This window comes from Pseudophryne corroboree, chromosome 7, assembly GCF_028390025.1.
Source record: "Pseudophryne corroboree isolate aPseCor3 chromosome 7, aPseCor3.hap2, whole genome shotgun sequence".
Classification (NCBI taxonomy): domain Eukaryota; kingdom Metazoa; phylum Chordata; class Amphibia; order Anura; family Myobatrachidae; genus Pseudophryne; species Pseudophryne corroboree.
In genome coordinates, this window is record NC_086450.1 from 65164528 (window position 1) to 65182599 (window position 18072).

The 18072-nt window shown below is 45.0% G+C and overlaps 1 protein-coding gene across 8 annotated transcripts in view; it reads right to left on the reverse strand.

Moving 5' to 3' along the window:
- LOC134944574 (UDP-glucuronosyltransferase 1-2-like) overlaps positions 1-18072 on the reverse strand; it is a 181963-nt gene that overhangs the window by 13112 nt on the left and 150779 nt on the right. Inside the window, exon 1 of one of the 8 annotated variants that reach the window (XM_063933247.1) lies at positions 13207-14082. The exons of the other annotated variants lie outside the window; for them this stretch is intronic. Within the exon in view, the coding sequence (XP_063789317.1) occupies positions 13207-14073 (867 nt within the window). The 5' untranslated portion in view covers positions 14074-14082. Of the gene's footprint in view, positions 1-13206; positions 14083-18072 lie in introns of those variants that run through there. 8 annotated transcript variants of the gene reach the window in all.

The window sequence follows — 18072 nt, forward strand, 5'->3', positions numbered from 1 at the left end:
CGCTGGGGGCATACACACGAGTGATCTGTGCTTAAAATCTAAGCAATCTGGTCAGATTGCATAGATTTTAAGAATGGATCTCTCCGTGTTTACCCCCCTTAAGACTTATATTTTAATTACTTGTGTGCAATAGTTTGTTTTATGCTTACAGTTTTTTCAAATGCTGAACATGACACATTGGGCCTGACTCTGAGTCGGATACTTCTGCGGCTACTTTTCCTTACCGGCGCGGCACTGTGCTCACTTTCGTATGCTAAATGTGACAATCGACCAAACTAGTTTGCAAATCTGTCCATCTGAAAATGCAAGTCTATCCTGCCCACTGTTCTACAGTCTGCAGATGCGGTCAGTGTCGGACTGACACATGAAAGGCCCACTGGGGGAATGCAGTGGTAGGGGCTCATGTTTAGCGGTGTGGCCAGTCTCCAGAGTGGGTAAGGCCAGCCGCCATATTTTGATTGCCTAATCAGTAAAGAGTCCATGAGCTGAGCTCTTTGATAAATATATATCAAATATTTCTGCTAGTGCATGATAATGTACCAGATTAAAACTAGAAATGCACTGTAGAAAATACTCTATAGTCCTGTGCAGTACTGTATAAGGTATCATACATACATCATTTCCCCTGTAACGGTGGTTACGGTTGTCATTATTAGAATCCGGACTTGCACCAGGCCTTTGCTAGATGCAAGAGATCTGTCTGAAACAGACATCCCTTCTCCATATCCATGACTCTGCATCACACAATGGTTGAGATATACACACACATCTCTCCAGTAACACTCCCATCACAAATAACCACTCCGTCCTTCTTATTACTCGCTGCCAGTTGCCGCCTAGAAACACCTACTTCGCGCTGGCCTCCGTTCATACAAGATGCCGCACACACGCGCCTATGATGCTTGGAACGTCAGACAAATTGTGCGGTACATAAGCACACAGTATCATGCGATTCAGTACATGCGCAGTCAGCTCAAAACACTAGAGATAGAGATACGTCCATTTTCACTGGAAAACTGCCAAAAACGGTTGTTCAGGCAAATTGGTTAAATCTGTTTGATTTAACCAATTTATGTGATCAACCATTTTTGTTCATTTTCCAGTGTTTGGGAGCAAATGATTGTCGCTAAAGCCCAGATGTACTAAGCCTTGAGAAGTCATACATTTCACAGTGATAAAGTACCAACCAACCAGCTGCTAACTGTCAATTTTCAAATACAGCCTATATCATGGCAGTTAGGAGATGATTGGCTGGTACTTTATCACCGTGAAATGTATCACTTTTCAAGGCTTAGTACATCTCCCCCTTACTCCCATACATTACCAGATTTTTATTCCAACCAGTCAGATTGGACAGAGTGGGAACCTAGGTTTAGTGTGTCTTTAGTACTAAGGATTGGGAGCAGAGTCGGCAGAACCCGCTCAGCAAAGGGATGCAAAGCAGGTAGGCGCCAGGCAGGAGAGGCGCTCTGCCTGCTCTAAATCCCTGTGCTGTGCGCTGCCGCTGCGCCTATCACTGTACAAGCAGCGGCAGCCGACAGCCTGGATACTGGCTCTTCTACTCCCCACTCAAGCCACGCCGCTGATGTCATCTCCTCCATCCTGTGGCAGCGCAGTGATGCTCGCAGGGGGAGGTGTGGGGGCGAGACTCACTCCGGGAGCAGAGAGCTGCAGATACAGCTGACTGCAGTACTGCCAGGGGTAGCGTCTAGTTTCCCTTCGTGGAGAGGACCTTTCCCATAAGCCCCTGGGTCCATGTCACAAATTATTTGGAATAGTAACCTGTGGCGAGCGAAGCGAGACACCAAGCCCGAAGCGTGGCGAGCGAAGCAATCCCGCGAGAGTCCAATGTTGCATAGAAAAAAAAAATTAACCACAAACGAACGGAGAACGGAGAAAACATTCAGGTGCTGTTAGGGCGGAAGTTCTCTCCTGCCCTCTCGTTATGTCACTTCCAGGTCCTGATCACGAAGGTAACATAGACACAACCGGGACCAGTACAGAGGAACTAAGTGAGTTTTCCTTTTATGTGTGATTGTCTATCTATCTGTCTATCTATCTATCTATCTATCTATCTATCTATCTATCTATCTATCTATCTATCTATCTATCTATCTATCTATCTGTCTGTCTGTCTGTCTGTCTGTCTGTCTGTCTGTCTGTCTGTCTATGTGTCTATCTATCATGTATCTAATCTATCTATCTATCTATCTATCTATCTATCTATCTATCTATCTATCTATCTATCTGTCTGTCTGTCTGTCTGTCTATGTGTCTATCTATCTATCTATCTATCTATCTATCTATCTGTCTATCTGTCTATGTGTCTATCTATCATGTATCTATCTATCTATCTATCTATCTATCTATCTATCTATCTATCTATCTGTCTGTCTGTCTGTCTGTCTGTCTGTCTGTCTGTCTATGTGTCTATCTATCTATCTATCTATCTATCTATCTATCTATCTATCTATCGGGGTAATTCTGAGTTGATCGCAGCAGGAATTTTTTTAGCAGTTGGGCAAAACCATGTGCACTGCAGGGGAGGCAGATTTAACATGTGCAGAGAGAGTTAGATTTGGGTGGGGTGTGTTCAATCTGCAATCTAATTTGCAGTGTAAAAATAAAGCAGCCAGTATTTACCCTGCACAGAAACAATATAACCCACCCAAATCTAACTCTCTCTGCACATGTTATATCTGCCTCCCCTGCAGTGCACATGGTTTTGCCCAACTGCTAACAAAGTTCCTGCTGCGATCAACTCAGAATTACCCCCTATGTGTCTATCTATCACGTATCTATCTATCTATCTATCTATCTATCTATCTATCTATCTATCTATCTATCTATCTATCTATGTGTCTATCTGTCTATCTATCTGTCTATCTATCTATGTGTCTGTCCAGGGGCAGAACTGCCGGAGACAATGGAGTCTGTTGCCACCAGGTTCCAGCCCAGAAGGGGGCACTTCCTTCGTTGTCCCCCGTTCCATTTGCAGTTGCTGTAGTAGAGGAGCCACCGAGTGCAGCGTCTATCATCATCATCAGCTCTTGCTCCTCCTCTGTGACTGTCTCGGTGCTCTCTCTGCTGTGCTCTGGGCTGCAGACATCACGTGACATCCAACAGCAACCCAGAGTGAGGAGCTGGCGATGTAAGGGGGTCGTGGCTAAACCGGAAAGCACCAGGAACACATCGCTGTCCCTTATACATAGGCACTGCCTGGCTGAATAGTCCGAGGCTGTACATGCGGCCTGCACTGAGCTGGCGTCCCTTCTCCCGGCTGTCGGCGTCTGGGTTCCTGCTTTCTCCGTGCTGTGGTGCGGCCACATCTCTCACTCCCTCAACACTCCGGGTGCCGCTGAAGTGCTTGTGTGAGGCAATTACTAGGGATGTGCACTTGAAATTTTTCGGGTTTTGTGTTTTGGTTTTGGGTTCGGTTCCGCGGCCGTGTTTTGGGTTCGACCGCGTTTTGGCAAAACCTCACCGAATTTTTTTTGTCGGATTCGGGTGTGTTTTGGATTCGGGTGTTTTTTTCAAAAAACCCTAAAAAACAGCTTAAATCATAGAATTTGGGGGTCATTTTGATTCCAAAGTATTATTAACCTCAAAAACCATAATTTCCACTCATTTTCAGTCTATTCTGAATACCTCACACCTCACAATATTATTTTTAGTCCTAAAATTTGCACCGAGGTCGCTGGATGACTAAGCTAAGCGACCCTAGTGGCCGACACAAACACCTGGCCCATCTAGGAGTGGCACTGCAGTGTCACGCAGGATGGCCCTTCCAAAAAACACTCCCCAAACAGCACATGACGCAAAGAAAAAAAGAGGCGCAATGAGGTAGCTGTGTGAGTAAGCTAAGCGACCCTAGTGGCCGACACAAACACCTGGCCCATCTAGGAGTGGCACTGCAGTGTCACGCAGGATGGCCCTTCCAAAAAACACTCCCCAAACAGCACATGACGCAAAGAAGAAAAAAAGAGGCGCAATGAGGTAGCTGTGTGAGTAAGATAAGCGACCCTAGTGGCCGACACAAACACCTGGCCCATCTAGGAGTGGCACTGCAGTGTCACGCAGGATGGCCCTTCCAAAAAACACTCCCCAAACAGCACATGACGCAAAGAAGAAAAAAAGAGGCGCAATGAGGTAGCTGTGTGAGTAAGATAAGCGACCCTAGTGGCCGACACAAACACCTGGCCCATCTAGGAGTGGCACTGCAGTGTCACGCAGGATGGCCCTTCCAAAAAACACTCCCCAAACAGCACATGACGCAAAGAAAAATGAAAGAAAAAAGAGGTGCAAGATGGAATTGTCCTTGGGCCCTCCCACCCACCCTTATGTTGTATAAACAGGACATGCACACTTTAACCAACCCATCATTTCAGTGACAGGGTCTGCCACACGACTGTGACTGAAATGACGGGTTGGTTTGGACCCCCACCGAAAAAGAAGCAATTAATCTCTCCTTGCACAAACTGGCTCTACAGAGGCAAGATGTCCACCTCATCATCATCCTCCGATATATCACCGTGTACATCCCGCTCCTCACAGATTATCAATTCGTCCCCACTGGAATCCACCATCTCAGCTCCCTGTGTACTTTGTGGAGGCAATTGCTGCTGGTCAATGTCTCCACGGAGGAATTGATTATAATTCATTTTAATGAACATCATCTTCTCCACATTTTCTGGAAGTAACCTCGTACGCAGATTGCTGACAAGGTGAGCGGCGGCACTAAACACTCTTTCGGAGTACACACTTGTGGGAGGGCAACTTAGGTAGAATAAAGCCAGTTTGTGCAAGGGCCTCCAAATTGCCTCTTTTTCCTGCCAGTATAAGTACGGACTGTCTGACGTGCCTACTTGGATGCGGTCACTCATATAATCCTCCACCATTCTTTCAATGGTGAGAGAATCATATGCAGTGACAGTAGACGACATGTCCGTAATCGTTGTCAGGTCCTTCAGTCCGGACCAGATGTCAGCATCAGCAGTCGCTCCAGACTGCCCTGCATCACCGCCAGCGGGTGGGCTCGGAATTCTGAGCCTTTTCCTCGCACCCCCAGTTGCGGGAGAATGTGAAGGAGGAGATGTTGACAGGTCGCGTTCCGCTTGACTTGACAATTTTCTCACCAGCAGGTCTTTGAACCCCAGCAGACTTGTGTCTGCCGGAAAGAGAGATCCAAGGTAGGTTTTAAATCTAGGATCGAGCACGGTGGCCAAAATGTAGTGCTCTGATTTCAACAGATTGACCACCCGTGAATCCTTGTTAAGCGAATTAAGGGCTCCATCCACAAGTCCCACATGCCTAGCGGAATCGCTCCCTTTTAGCTCCTCCTTCAATGCCTCCAGCTTCTTCTGCAAAAGCCTGATGAGGGGAATGACCTGACTCAGGCTGGCAGTGTCTGAACTGACTTCACGTGTGGCAAGTTCAAAAGGTTGCAGAACCTTGCACAACGTTGAAATCATTCTCCACTGCGCTTGAGACAGGTACATTCCACCTCCTATATCGTGCTCAATTGTATAGGCTTGAATGGCCTTTTGCTGCTCCTCCAACCTCTGAAGCATATAGAGGGTTGAATTCCACCTCGTTACCACTTCTTGCTTCAGATGATGGCAGGGCAGGTTCAGGCGTTTTTGGTGGTGCTCCAGTCTTCTGTACGTGGTGCCTGTACGCCGAAAGTGTCCCGCAATTCTTCTGGCCACCGACAGCATCTCTTGCACGCCCCTGTCGTTTTTAAAAAAAATCTGCACCACCAAATTCAAGGTATGTGCAAAACATGGGACATGCTGGAATTTGCCCATATTTAATGCACACACAATATTGCTGGCGTTGTCCGATGCCACAAATCCACAGGAGAGTCCAATTGGGGTAAGCCATTCCGCGATGATCTTCCTCAGTTGCCGTAAGAGGTTTTCAGCTGTGTGCGTATTCTGGAAACCGGTGATACAAAGCGTAGCCTGCCTAGGAAAGAGTTGGCGTTTGCGAGATGCTGCTACTGGTGCCGCCGCTGCTGTTCTTGCGGCGGGAGTCCATACATCTACCCAGTGGGCTGTCACAGTCATATAGTCCTGACCCTGCCCTGCTCCACTTGTCCACATGTCCGTGGTTAAGTGGACATTGGGTACAACTGCATTTTTTAGGACACTGGTGAGTCTTTTTCTGACGTCCGTGTACATTCTCGGTATCGCCTGCCTAGAGAAGTGGAACCTAGATGGTATTTGGTAACGGGGGCACACTACCTCAAGAAATTGTCTAGTTCCCTGTGAACTAACGGCGGATACCGGACGCACGTCTAACACCAACATAGTTGTCAAGGCCTCAGTTATCCGCTTTGCAACAGGATGACTGCTGTGATATTTCATCTTCCTCGCAAAGGACTGTTGGACAGTCAATTGCTTGGTGGAAGTAGTAAAAGTGGGCTTACGACTTCCCCTCTGGGATGACCATCGACTCCCAGCAGCAACAACAGCAGCGCCAGCAGCAGTAGGCGTTACACGCAAGGATGCATCGGAGGAATCCCAGGCAGGAGAGGACTCGTCAGAATTGCCAGTGACATGGCCTGCAGGACTATTGGCATTCCTGGGGAAGGAGGAAATTGACACTGAGGGAGTTGGTGGGGTGGTTTGCGTGAGCTTGGTTACAAGAGGAAGGGATTGCTTCCGCTGTCGCCCAAAGTTTTTGAACTTGTCACTGACTTATTATGAATGCGCTGCAGGTGACGTATAAGGGAGGATGTTCCGAGGTGGTTAACGTCCTTACCCCTACTTATTACAGCTTGACAAAGGCAACACACGGCTTGACAAATGTTGTCCGCATTTCTGGTGAAATACTTCCACACCGAAGAGCTGATTTTTTTGGTATTTTCACCAGGCATGTCAACGGCCCTATTCCTCCCATGGACAACAGGTGTCTCCCCGGGTGCCTGACTTAAACAAACCACCTCACCATCAGAATCCTCCTTGTCAATTTCCTCCCCAGCGCCAACAACACCCATATCCTCCTCATCCTGGTGTACTTCAACACTGACATCTTCAATCTGACTATCAGGAACTGGACTGCGGGTGCTCCTTCCAGCACTTGCAGGGGGCGTGCAAATGGTAGAAGGCGCATGCTCTTCACGTCCAGTGTTGGGAAGGTCAGGCATCGCAACCGACACAATTGGACTCTCCTTGTGGATTTGGGATTTCGAAGAACGCACAGTTCTTTGCGGTGCTTTTGCCAGCTTGAGTCTTTTCAGTTTTCTAGCGAGAGGCTGAGTGCTTCCATCCTCATGTGAAGCTGAACCACTAGCCATGAACATAGGCCAGGGCCTCAGCCGTTCCTTGCCACTCCGTGTGGTAAATAGCATATTGGCAAGTTTACGCTTCTCCTCCGACAATTTTATTTTAGATTTTGGAGTCCTTTTTTTACTGATGAAAAAAGATTTGGAGCACCTAACAAATGCGCAGGGATGGCTGCCTAAACTGTAACCACCAAAAAGGGGGATGTCTCCCACTCCCCAGGAAAACAGACTTTGTAATAGAATTTAGGTGGTAACGGTGTAGGGCGCCAGACCCAAGTGACAAAACTTATGATTAGAAGTTAGGTATATGTGGTCATAATCGACAAAACATTCATATAACAAATAATTGGATACGTTCCTTATTATTACTTGAGTTTGAGCGTGTAGAGAGTTCTGTTCCCCTCCTGAATCAGCAAATCTTTGTCCTCAGGATTTTTTTATAAATCATCCAATGTCATAAAAAACAAGAGGAGGAGAAATCTCGTATAACACCGTTTTATTCTCTTTTAAAACAAAATATTTGTAAAAAACATCTAAAAACATGTATCCTTTATCAAATGCAAATAGAGCACATGCAGCCGGTGTACAGCTATACTGAGTGTGAGAATAGGATAATTACCAGATGGTCAGAGGAAACAAAGTCCTCAATACAGCAAAGGATCTTAAGCACCAGTCAGCCTCCCGGGAAATGGCGTTCTGGATTTTGTGGCAATCACCTCTCCCACAGACAGCAAAACGTCACCTTCAGCTGAGCCAACGCGTTTCAGGACTTGCTAGTCCCTTTCTCAAGGCTAGTGTGCTCACTACTGACAGATTACCCCTTTTATTCCCTGGCCGACCAATAGAATCTTCAATCAAAGATAAACATATTTCATGTGTGTTAAAACATGGCTCCCTCCATTTGTTGTATGCGGTTGCCGTGGCAACCCGTTCTGATCAGGCATTTTCCATAGGCAAAAAACAATAAAAAACGATAGATAATAAATCCCATATATCATAAACATTAACATATCTTATTCGACTATTTCCCCAGACGTTCTATACATTAATAATAACATTAAAAAGTCAGTGTAAACAAACTCCTCATGATCGCGATACGTCACTTCCGGTTGTTCTATCAGTGACGCTATTCGCTTCCTGTTCATAGTTCGTCACTTCCGGTATTCTCCGTTACTAAGCAACAGCTACAGTCATACTGTGCGTCGCGTCACTTCCGTTCCTGACGTGATGTTCCTCTATGTCTGCTCGGCTGATGACTTCCGTTGCTAAGCAACGAATCTAAACAAATTTTGCACATTTCCTTATCACTTCCACCTTTCCTCGTGGTGGGAAATATCAAGTCGTTTCCATCCAGGTTCATCTTTCCTTACATCATACTCTTATATTGCGGTAGTAGATTGCAAATTTGCAATCTACTACCGCAATATAAGAGTATGATGTAACGAAAGATGAACCTGGATGGAAACGACTTGATATTTCCCACCACGAGGAAAGGTGGAAGTGATAAGGAAATGTGCAAAATTTGTTTAGATTCGTTGCTTAGCAACGGAAGTCATCAGCCGAGCAGACATAGAGGAACATCACGTCAGGAACGGAAGTGACGCGACGCACAGTATGACTGTAGCTGTTGCTTAGTAACGGAGAATACCGGAAGTGACGAACTATGAACAGGAAGCGAATAGCGTCACTGATAGAACAACCGGAAGTGACGTATCGCGATCATGAGGAGTTTGTTTACACTGACTTTTTAATGTTATTATTAATGTATAGAACGTCTGGGGAAATAGTCGAATAAGATATGTTAATGTTTATGATATATGGGATTTATTATCTATCGTTTTTTATTGTTTTTTGCCTATGGAAAATGCCTGATCAGAACGGGTTGCCACGGCAACCGCATACAACAAATGGAGGGAGCCATGTTTTAACACACATGAAATATGTTTATCTTTGATTGAAGATTCTATTGGTCGGCCAGGGAATAAAAGGGGTAATCTGTCAGTAGTGAGCACACTAGCCTTGAGAAAGGGACTAGCAAGTCCTGAAACGCGTTGGCTCAGCTGAAGGTGACGTTTTGCTGTCTGTGGGAGAGGTGATTGCCACAAAATCCAGAACGCCATTTCCCGGGAGGCTGACTGGTGCTTAAGATCCTTTGCTGTATTGAGGACTTTGTTTCCTCTGACCATCTGGTAATTATCCTATTCTCACACTCAGTATAGCTGTACACCGGCTGCATGTGCTCTATTTGCATTTGATAAAGGATACATGTTTTTAGATGTTTATTACAAATATTTTGTTTTAAAAGAGAATAAAACGGTGTTATACGAGATTTCTCCTCCTCTTGTTTTTTATGACATTGGATGATTTATAAAAAAATCCTGAGGACAAAGATTTGCTGATTCAGGAGGGGAACAGAACTCTCTACACGCTCAAACTCAAGTAATAATAAGGAACGTATCCAATTATTTGTTATATGAATGTTTTGTCGATTATGACCACATATACCTAACTTCTAATCATAAGTTTTGTCACTTGGGTCTGGCGCCCTACACCGTTACCACCTAAATTCTATTACAAAGTCTTTTTTTACTGATATTTGGTGTTTTGGATTTTACATGCTCTGTACTATGACATTGGGCATCGGCCTTGGCAGACGACGTTGCTGGCATTTCATCGTCTCGGCCATGACTAGTGGCAGCAGGTTCAGCACGAGGTGGAAGTGGATCTTGATCTTTCCCTAATTTTGGAACCTCAACATTTTTGTTCTCCATATTTTAATAGGCACAACTAAAAGACACAGAGGTAGCTACAGCCGTGGACTACCGTACTGTGTCTGCTGCTAATATAGACTGGATGATAATGAGATGAAATCAATATATATTATATCACACTAGTACTGCAGCCGGACAGGTATATATATTTATTATGTAATGACTGATGACGGACCTGCTGGACACTGTCAGCTCAGCAGCACCGCAGACTGCTACAGTAAGCTACTATAGTAGTATGTATAAAGAAGAAAGAAAAAAAAAAACCACGGGTAGGTGGTATACAATTATGGATGGACGAGCGACTGCCGACACAGAGGTAGCTACAGCCGTGGACTACCGTACTGTGTCTGCTGCTAATATAGACTGGATGATAATGAGATGAAATCAATATATATATATATATAATATCACTAGTACTGCAGCCGGACAGGTAGATATATTTATTATGTAATGACTGATGACGGACCTGCTGGACACTGTCAGCTCAGCAGCACCGCAGACTGCTACAGTAAGCTACTATAGTAGTATGTATAAAGAAGAAAGAAAAAAAAAAACCACGGGTAGGTGGTATACAATTATGGATGGACGAGCGACTGCCGACACAGAGGTAGCTACAGCCGTGGACTACCGTACTGTGTCTGCTGCTAATATAGACTGGATGATAATGAGATGAAATCAATATATATATATATATATATATAATATCACTAGTACTGCAGCCGGACAGGTAGATATATTTATTATGTAATGACTGATGACGGACCTGCTGGACACTGTCAGCTAAGCAGCACCGCAGACTGCTACAGTAAGCTACTCTATAGTAGTATGTATAAAGAAGAAAGAAAAAAAAAACACGGGTAGGTGGTATACAATATTATATATATATTATATACAATTATATATATATATATATATATATATATTAAACTCACTGGTGGTGATTATTAAACTGGTGGTCAGGTCACTGGTCACACTATCAGCAACTTGCAACAAGTAGTACTCCTAAGCAGACAATCACAATATATATTATACTGGTGGTCAGTGTGGTCACAATGGCAGTGTGGCACTCTGGCAGCAAAAGTGTGCACTGTACGTTATATGTACTCCTGAGTCCTGCTCTCAGACTCTAACTGCTCCCCACTGTCAGTGTCTCCCCCACAAGTCAGATAATACAGTCACACTATCTATCACTTCAGCAAGTAACTACTAGTACTCCTCCTAATGCTCCCCAAAATTACTACTGTGTCTCTCTCTACTGTCTCACTCTCTTCTCTATAAACGGAGAGGACGCCAGCCACGTCCTCTCCCTATGAATCTCAATGCACGTGTGAAAATGGCGGCGGCGCGCGGCTCCTTATATAGAATCCGAGTCTCGCGATAGAATCCGAGCCTCGCGAGAATCCGACAGCGGGATGATGACGTTCGGGCGCGCTCGGGTTAACCGAGCAAGGCGGGAAGATCCGAGTCGCTCGGCCCCGTGTAAAAAAAACTGAAGTTCGGGCGGGTTCGGATTCCGAGGAACCGAACCCGCTCATCCCTAGCAATTACCCTTCCTTGCTGCCAACGCATTCCAGCTGTACAGTAACTGGAGACCCGAGGGATCGTGCCGTATTGTGAGGAGCTGGCCGGGACACCGTGCGGGTAAGCAGTGTGGGGCTGTCACTGACTCGGGAGTTTACACGGGAATCCGGTCTGTAGTGTTAAGTTCAAGCCCTATTGGGAGAGCGGGGCGCCGAACTTCGGCGCGCACTGTCCCTTTATTAAGTATGGGAGGGAGGGCGCAAATTTATAGTTTGCAGGAGGGGCGCCGAACACCCTTGCAGCGGCCCTGGTTGGGAGTTGCTTGAAGCCTGAAGAAGTGATAAATCGTTGACAAAACAGTGATAAATATAAGGTGATAACGCACCAGCCAATCAGCTCGTCAGGGCCGGCTCTACCATTAGGCAGCTTTAGGCGGCTGCCTAGGGGTGCCGGCCACAGGAGGGCACCACTGAGTTCATCTAGCAAAAAAACTGAAGGATGTCTCTGTATGTTAATAAGGTAGTAATGAACTTACAGGTGGGGAATGGAACACAATAAGGAGCATACAAATATATGTATGTCTGTGTGAATATATGCATGTATACACATACAATTAAAAGGATGTAGATGGCACCTCGACAGATGGGTGTTGGTGTTCAGATTACTGGTGCCTCAATCCCGACACATGTCAGAATGCTGGTGCCGGAATTCCGACAGCCGGCATCCTGAATGTTAGTGTGCCGGCGAGGGTTATGGTAAGTCTCGTGGGAGGGAGAGTTAGGGGAAGAGGAAGGTTAATTAATTTCATTCAAAACATCAGCATTATGGTGGTTGGGATGCTGCTGTCTGTATTCTGACCGGCAGCATTCTGTACCCAACCCTGAATTAAATATCCCCTGCAGACCCCATATACAGTATTGTACAGTATCCCCCGCAGACCCCATATACAGTATTGTACAGTATCCCCCGCAGACCCCATATACAGTATTGTACAGTATCCCCCGCAGACCCCATATACAGTATTGTACAGTATCCCCCGCAGACCCCATATACAGTATTGTAAGAACAGATGGCACTCAAGGACTTTTAAAGTGAAAGCATATTCTGAACAAAGTCACCTGCAGCTCCCCTATAGGAAGTGGCGGTGGGGGTTTGCAGGTGAGGGGGCGCAAGGCTGAAGCTTTGCCTAGGGTGCAGAGAGACCTTGCACCGGCACTACAACTCGTAACTGTCAATTTACATATTGGAGATGATTGGCTGGTGCGTTATCACTTTGCATTTATCACTGCTTTATCAGCGCTTTATCACTTCTCCAGGCTTAATACATCTGCCCCACAGTATCTTACGGGCAATGTCAAAGCTGAATTTTGTTTCCATAAGGGTATTGATGAAAGACCACATTATTTCTGGATTAAATAAAAAGACATTTATTCCAGGTACTGTACCTGTAGGACCTGAGGGTGCCGTTTTGCAGAGCGTATATAGTCTGCATGACATGATTTACTTGGTACGTTTGTTGTGAGGGGGGGTCGACTTCTGTTTCAGTTACAAAAGGAAAAAGACAGCACACTCTGCCCCCTAGAGTACAGATGCTGCAAGAACAATTGTTTCTCACTTTGTACTCACCTGGGATAGAAGTTTCCTATTAGCACAGTTGATGCCTCCTATAAATACCATATTAGGCATTACCGGCCTGATAAAATCAAACACAAAGTCAGACTTCATGAGCCATATAGAGGCTCGACTGTACAGGTCTATCACTGACACCTCTTTCTGCAGGAACTCCGAAGCTAAGTAGCCATAGTTGTTGTAGAGAAACTTACAAAGTAAGACATCCAAGGACCACAGGATTGTGTTCTTTATCCTTTGGGGTAAACTCATGTGGTCAGTGTACTTGGTGAAATATCTGGGGACATAGGAAATAGGACTTGGACACTGTGTGGCCAAGAGGTCCATTCCACATGGTAGACTTCTCAAAAAATTAACAGAGGGGACATTAAGATTTTTGGCTACAATCTGCCCACATGGGAAAATAGGAGACAGTAGTGCGGCATCAAATCCTAGTCCTTGCAGATACCCAATGATGTCCTCATTGTGCAGTAGACTCTGGCATGTAGTAAGTAACAGGCTGGAGATATTAGTTATTTTTGCAAAGGCTTTCGATAATCTGTCCATAGTTGGAAGCTTTGCAAACATCTCATAGCTGGATCTTGACATCTGCTCCTTAAGTTGTTCTGTTGTGTATGGCACAGTGTATGTCTTCAAGACATAATTTGTTGATGCTTTTATATGAATGTTGCTCTGCGGAGCCACCACCACAATATGATGTCCCTGTTGTCCCAACTTCTCTACTAGTGAGACCATACTCATCCAGTGGCTTCCATCCATGGGGATCACCAGAAGTTTCCCAGCTTGACAATAGTGGAGACATCCCAAAACCAGAAGAAGAAACTGATATAAAGATGGCAAATCCCCAGACCTCTTCAGCTTCATAGTTACATGCCAGAGCAGAGGCTTTAATTCTCAGTAACTGGCTCATGTAACAGTGGAAGTGAGGGACTTGATGTTTTTCCAAGGTATTGTGAAACCAATGAACTTTGATATCTCTATATCTCATTGGGGGAGGTGGGAATGAATTGTACAAACACAAGCACCTTTATTTAAATTACAATGATTGGTCTCTGTATCTGATTAGGGGAGGTGAGAATGCATTGTCTAGCCACAAACACCTCTATTGTAATTACAATGATAGATTAGTTCAAGTTTTTGAAGGACTTTTAGCAACCAATGAGATTCAAGCTATCATTTATACAATGTAGTGGATAAATGATATCTAAAATCTGATTGGTTGCTATAAGCAACTTCTCTACTTGTCCTCTCTTGAAGGTTTGATAACTCTCTAGACTTATTGCATAATACGGATGGTGTAATGGTTAGCATTACTGCCTCACAGCACTGAACTCATGGGTTCGATTCCCACTATGGACAACTGTGTGGAGTTTGTATAGTCTCTGAACTTGCATGAGTTTCCTCTGGTTACTCCGGCTTCCTCCCACAATCCAAAAATATACTGGTAGGTTAATTGGCTCCCAACAAAAATTAACCCTAGTGTTTATGTGTGGGCATGTGATAGGGAATATAGGGGGTAATTCAAACCTGATCGCGAGCAAACGATTTTTGCACTGCTGCGATCAGATAGTCGCCGCCTACAGGGGGAGTGTATTTTAGCTGTGCAAGTGTGCGAACGCATGTGTAGCAGAGCTGTACAAAGAGATCTTGTGCAGTCTCTGCACAGCCCAGGACTTACTCAGCCGCTGCGATTACTTCAGCCTGTCCGGGACCGGAATTGACGTCAGACACCCTCCATGCAAATACTTGGACATGCCTGTGTTTTTCCAACCACTCCCTGAAAACGGTCAGTTGCCACCCACAAACGCCCTCTTCCTGTCAATCTCCTTGGCCCCGATCAGCAGGATTCCATCGCACAGAAAGATTAAGTCCTGGACTGCACACACTGATTTTTGAACAGCTCTGCAACACAAGCGAACGCACACTTGCACAGCGATTAAACCCTCCCCCTGTAGGCGGCGACTGTCTGATCGCAGGGCAGCAAAAAACGCAGCCCAGTGATCAGCTCTGAATTAGGCCCCGAGTTCGCAACCAGTTATGCGAAGCATCCGAAGTGCTCCCATATCTGAATAGCCAACTCACAGTCACCACCCAGGAATGTTCAATACAGTTTCCAGGGCCATAACTACCTGTGTGCCAGTAGTGCCGTGCCCATAGCGCAAATGCACTGTGCGAGCACCATCTGGCAGCACCATCCACCGCTATCTAGTATCACACACCGCTGCCGGTCACCCACTCCTGCCATCCGCCACTGCAGCGCTTATATGGCGTGCGCTCAGCTCCTCTGCGCCGCCTTCTCCCAGACCAGTCTTGTGCTGATTTTAAACAATGTTCTACTTGTCTTTTGATATTGATATTAAAGTGTCAATAAAGCTCTCCCAAAATGCAAAGAACTTTTCTGTCTTCTTATCTTTATAAAGGGAAGATTCTATCCAATCCATTTTAAAAACGTAAAATAATTTGTCTTTGAACATAAATAAAGAAAGGGTATAGGGTGAATCCATTGTTTAAAAATACTTTTTGGCTACAGCTGAGAGGACCAATAATAGTTTTTTTTACAGCCCTTAGCCACACAAGTAGTCCCCGGGAGGTACCCCAACATCGCCCATTCTGATGTAAGGTAATTAACTAGTTTGTCTAACGCAAATCGCTTAACTGCAGGTGGGGCAGATGTAACATGTGCAGAGAGATTTAGATTTGGGTGGGTTATATTGTTCCTATGCAGGGTAAATACTGACTGCCTTATTTTTACACTGCAATTTATATTTCAGTTTTAACACACCCCACCCAAATCTAAATTTCTCTGCACATGTTACATCTGCCCCGCCTGCAGTGCAACATGGTTTGGCGATTAGTGTGCTTTTTTGGTTTGCTAACAAATCAGAATAAGGCCCTTAGACACACATACCCTCCAACATTTTACACAGAAAAATCGGTACAAATCCGAAAAAGGGGCGTGGCCGTGGGTAAAGGGGCGTGACCACGCCCCTTTTCCTATACTTTCAATGGAAGTTTGGAGAGCCAAAAATCGGTACAGACCATGAAAAAAAGGTACAGTTGGAGGGTATGGACACATACACAGCTGAAAATCATAGACCATTTGCGCAAATATTGGCATAGTGTCCGACACAGAATCAGGACCCATGTGTCCGGATTAGTGGATTTCAAAAGGGGCAGAGTTTCACCCAAAGTTGGTTCTTCTGGACATGTGTGCAAGGTTTGAATGGATGAAAACAGATTTTGAGAGATCAGGGGTGGAGCTAATTGAGTATAAAGAGCATCACCAGGGGTGAGATTAAGCCCCCACCCCTCCCCCTTCAGGTGTTAATAAAAAGTTTTAAAAGTCATTTTCAAGCTATGATTTTAGTTTTTCCTTTATGATGGGAAATCTATACTATACAGGTTGAGTATCCCATATCCAAATATTCCGAAATACGGAATATTCCGAAAGACTTTTTTGAGTGAGAGTGAGATAGTGAAACCTTTGTTTTCTTATGGCTCACTGTACACAAACTTTGTTTACTACACAAAGTTATTAAAAATATTGTATTAAATGACCTTCAGGCTGCGTGTATAAGGTGTATATGAAACATAAATGAATTGTGTGAATGTAGACACACTTTGTTTAATGCACTGTTATAAAAGATATTGGCTAAAATTACCTTCAGGCTGTGTGTATAGGGTGTATATGTAACATAAATGCATTCTGTGCTTAAACTTAGGTCTCATCACCATGATATCTCATTATGGTATGCAATTATTCCAAAATACGGAAACATCCAATATCCAAAATACTGCTGGTCCCAAGCATTTTGGATAAGGGATACTCAACCTGTATATGTATATAAATGTATTTATGTATCAGCAGTGACGATGTGACAATATATATGTATGTACAGTATGTATGTATATATATATATATATATATACAATGGAAGAAACGAGGCAGCACTCAGAGACTTTCACTTCTATGATATAAATGTGCAAATGATGCAAATGGTCACATCAACGTTTCGGGGACCTAGTCCCCTTCTTCAGGATAACAGTGGTGCAAAACAAAAGTGTTTAAATAAGGTTAGAAACACTTACCCCCTGACCCCATTCAGTCACATGCTGCAGCGTTTCTCTCTGGCCGCCCGCTCAGGACTTCCGCCCGGCTCACTGGCGCCTCGACGGGACCGGAAGTGACGTCGTGGGAGCAAGCCGCGTAACCACGGTAACCGCTCGAGGCCTACTCACTGTCAAAGCCAGTGGATGGTTGTCTAAATTGAAAGAACAGGTGGAGCTTTACAGAGTGAATCTGTTAAAGTTCAAAAAAGAGAAGCTCAACAAAGTTCAAATGGACTATACTCAACACAGGGTGTACCCGTGGTTGGGCAATTCCTCTAACCCTCAGGCTAAGCCCAGATCTTTCCAAGGTCGCAGAGAAAGGAGGTGGATTGGTACCAGCACAACGTCTGCCAGCGACTCTGATGATACCCATGGGTCTGCCTCGGCAAATTCCAAGCGTGACACCCCTTTAGGGGTCAGGACCCGCGCTATCATTGCGGGTCGAGGAAGAAACACCAGTTCACCAGACGAGGGAGACAAAACAAAAGGCAAAAGCAAAGCAAAGCCACCGAGAGCGAAGAAGCACTAATTTTTAATTTGTCCAGCACTCCTTTATCACCATCTGAATTGCGGGTGCTCAATAAAGGCTTGACATTCGTTCCGACAAATTATGGTGATGATTTTAAGAAGAAAATCAGCACATTTAAACTGCACCGCACTTTAAAGATCAAAGAGCACTTTGGCAAACAGCCTCCACAGGTCATCAAGCAACCACTGCCTCCAAGAGTCCAGAAACTGGGCCCAAAGTCACGT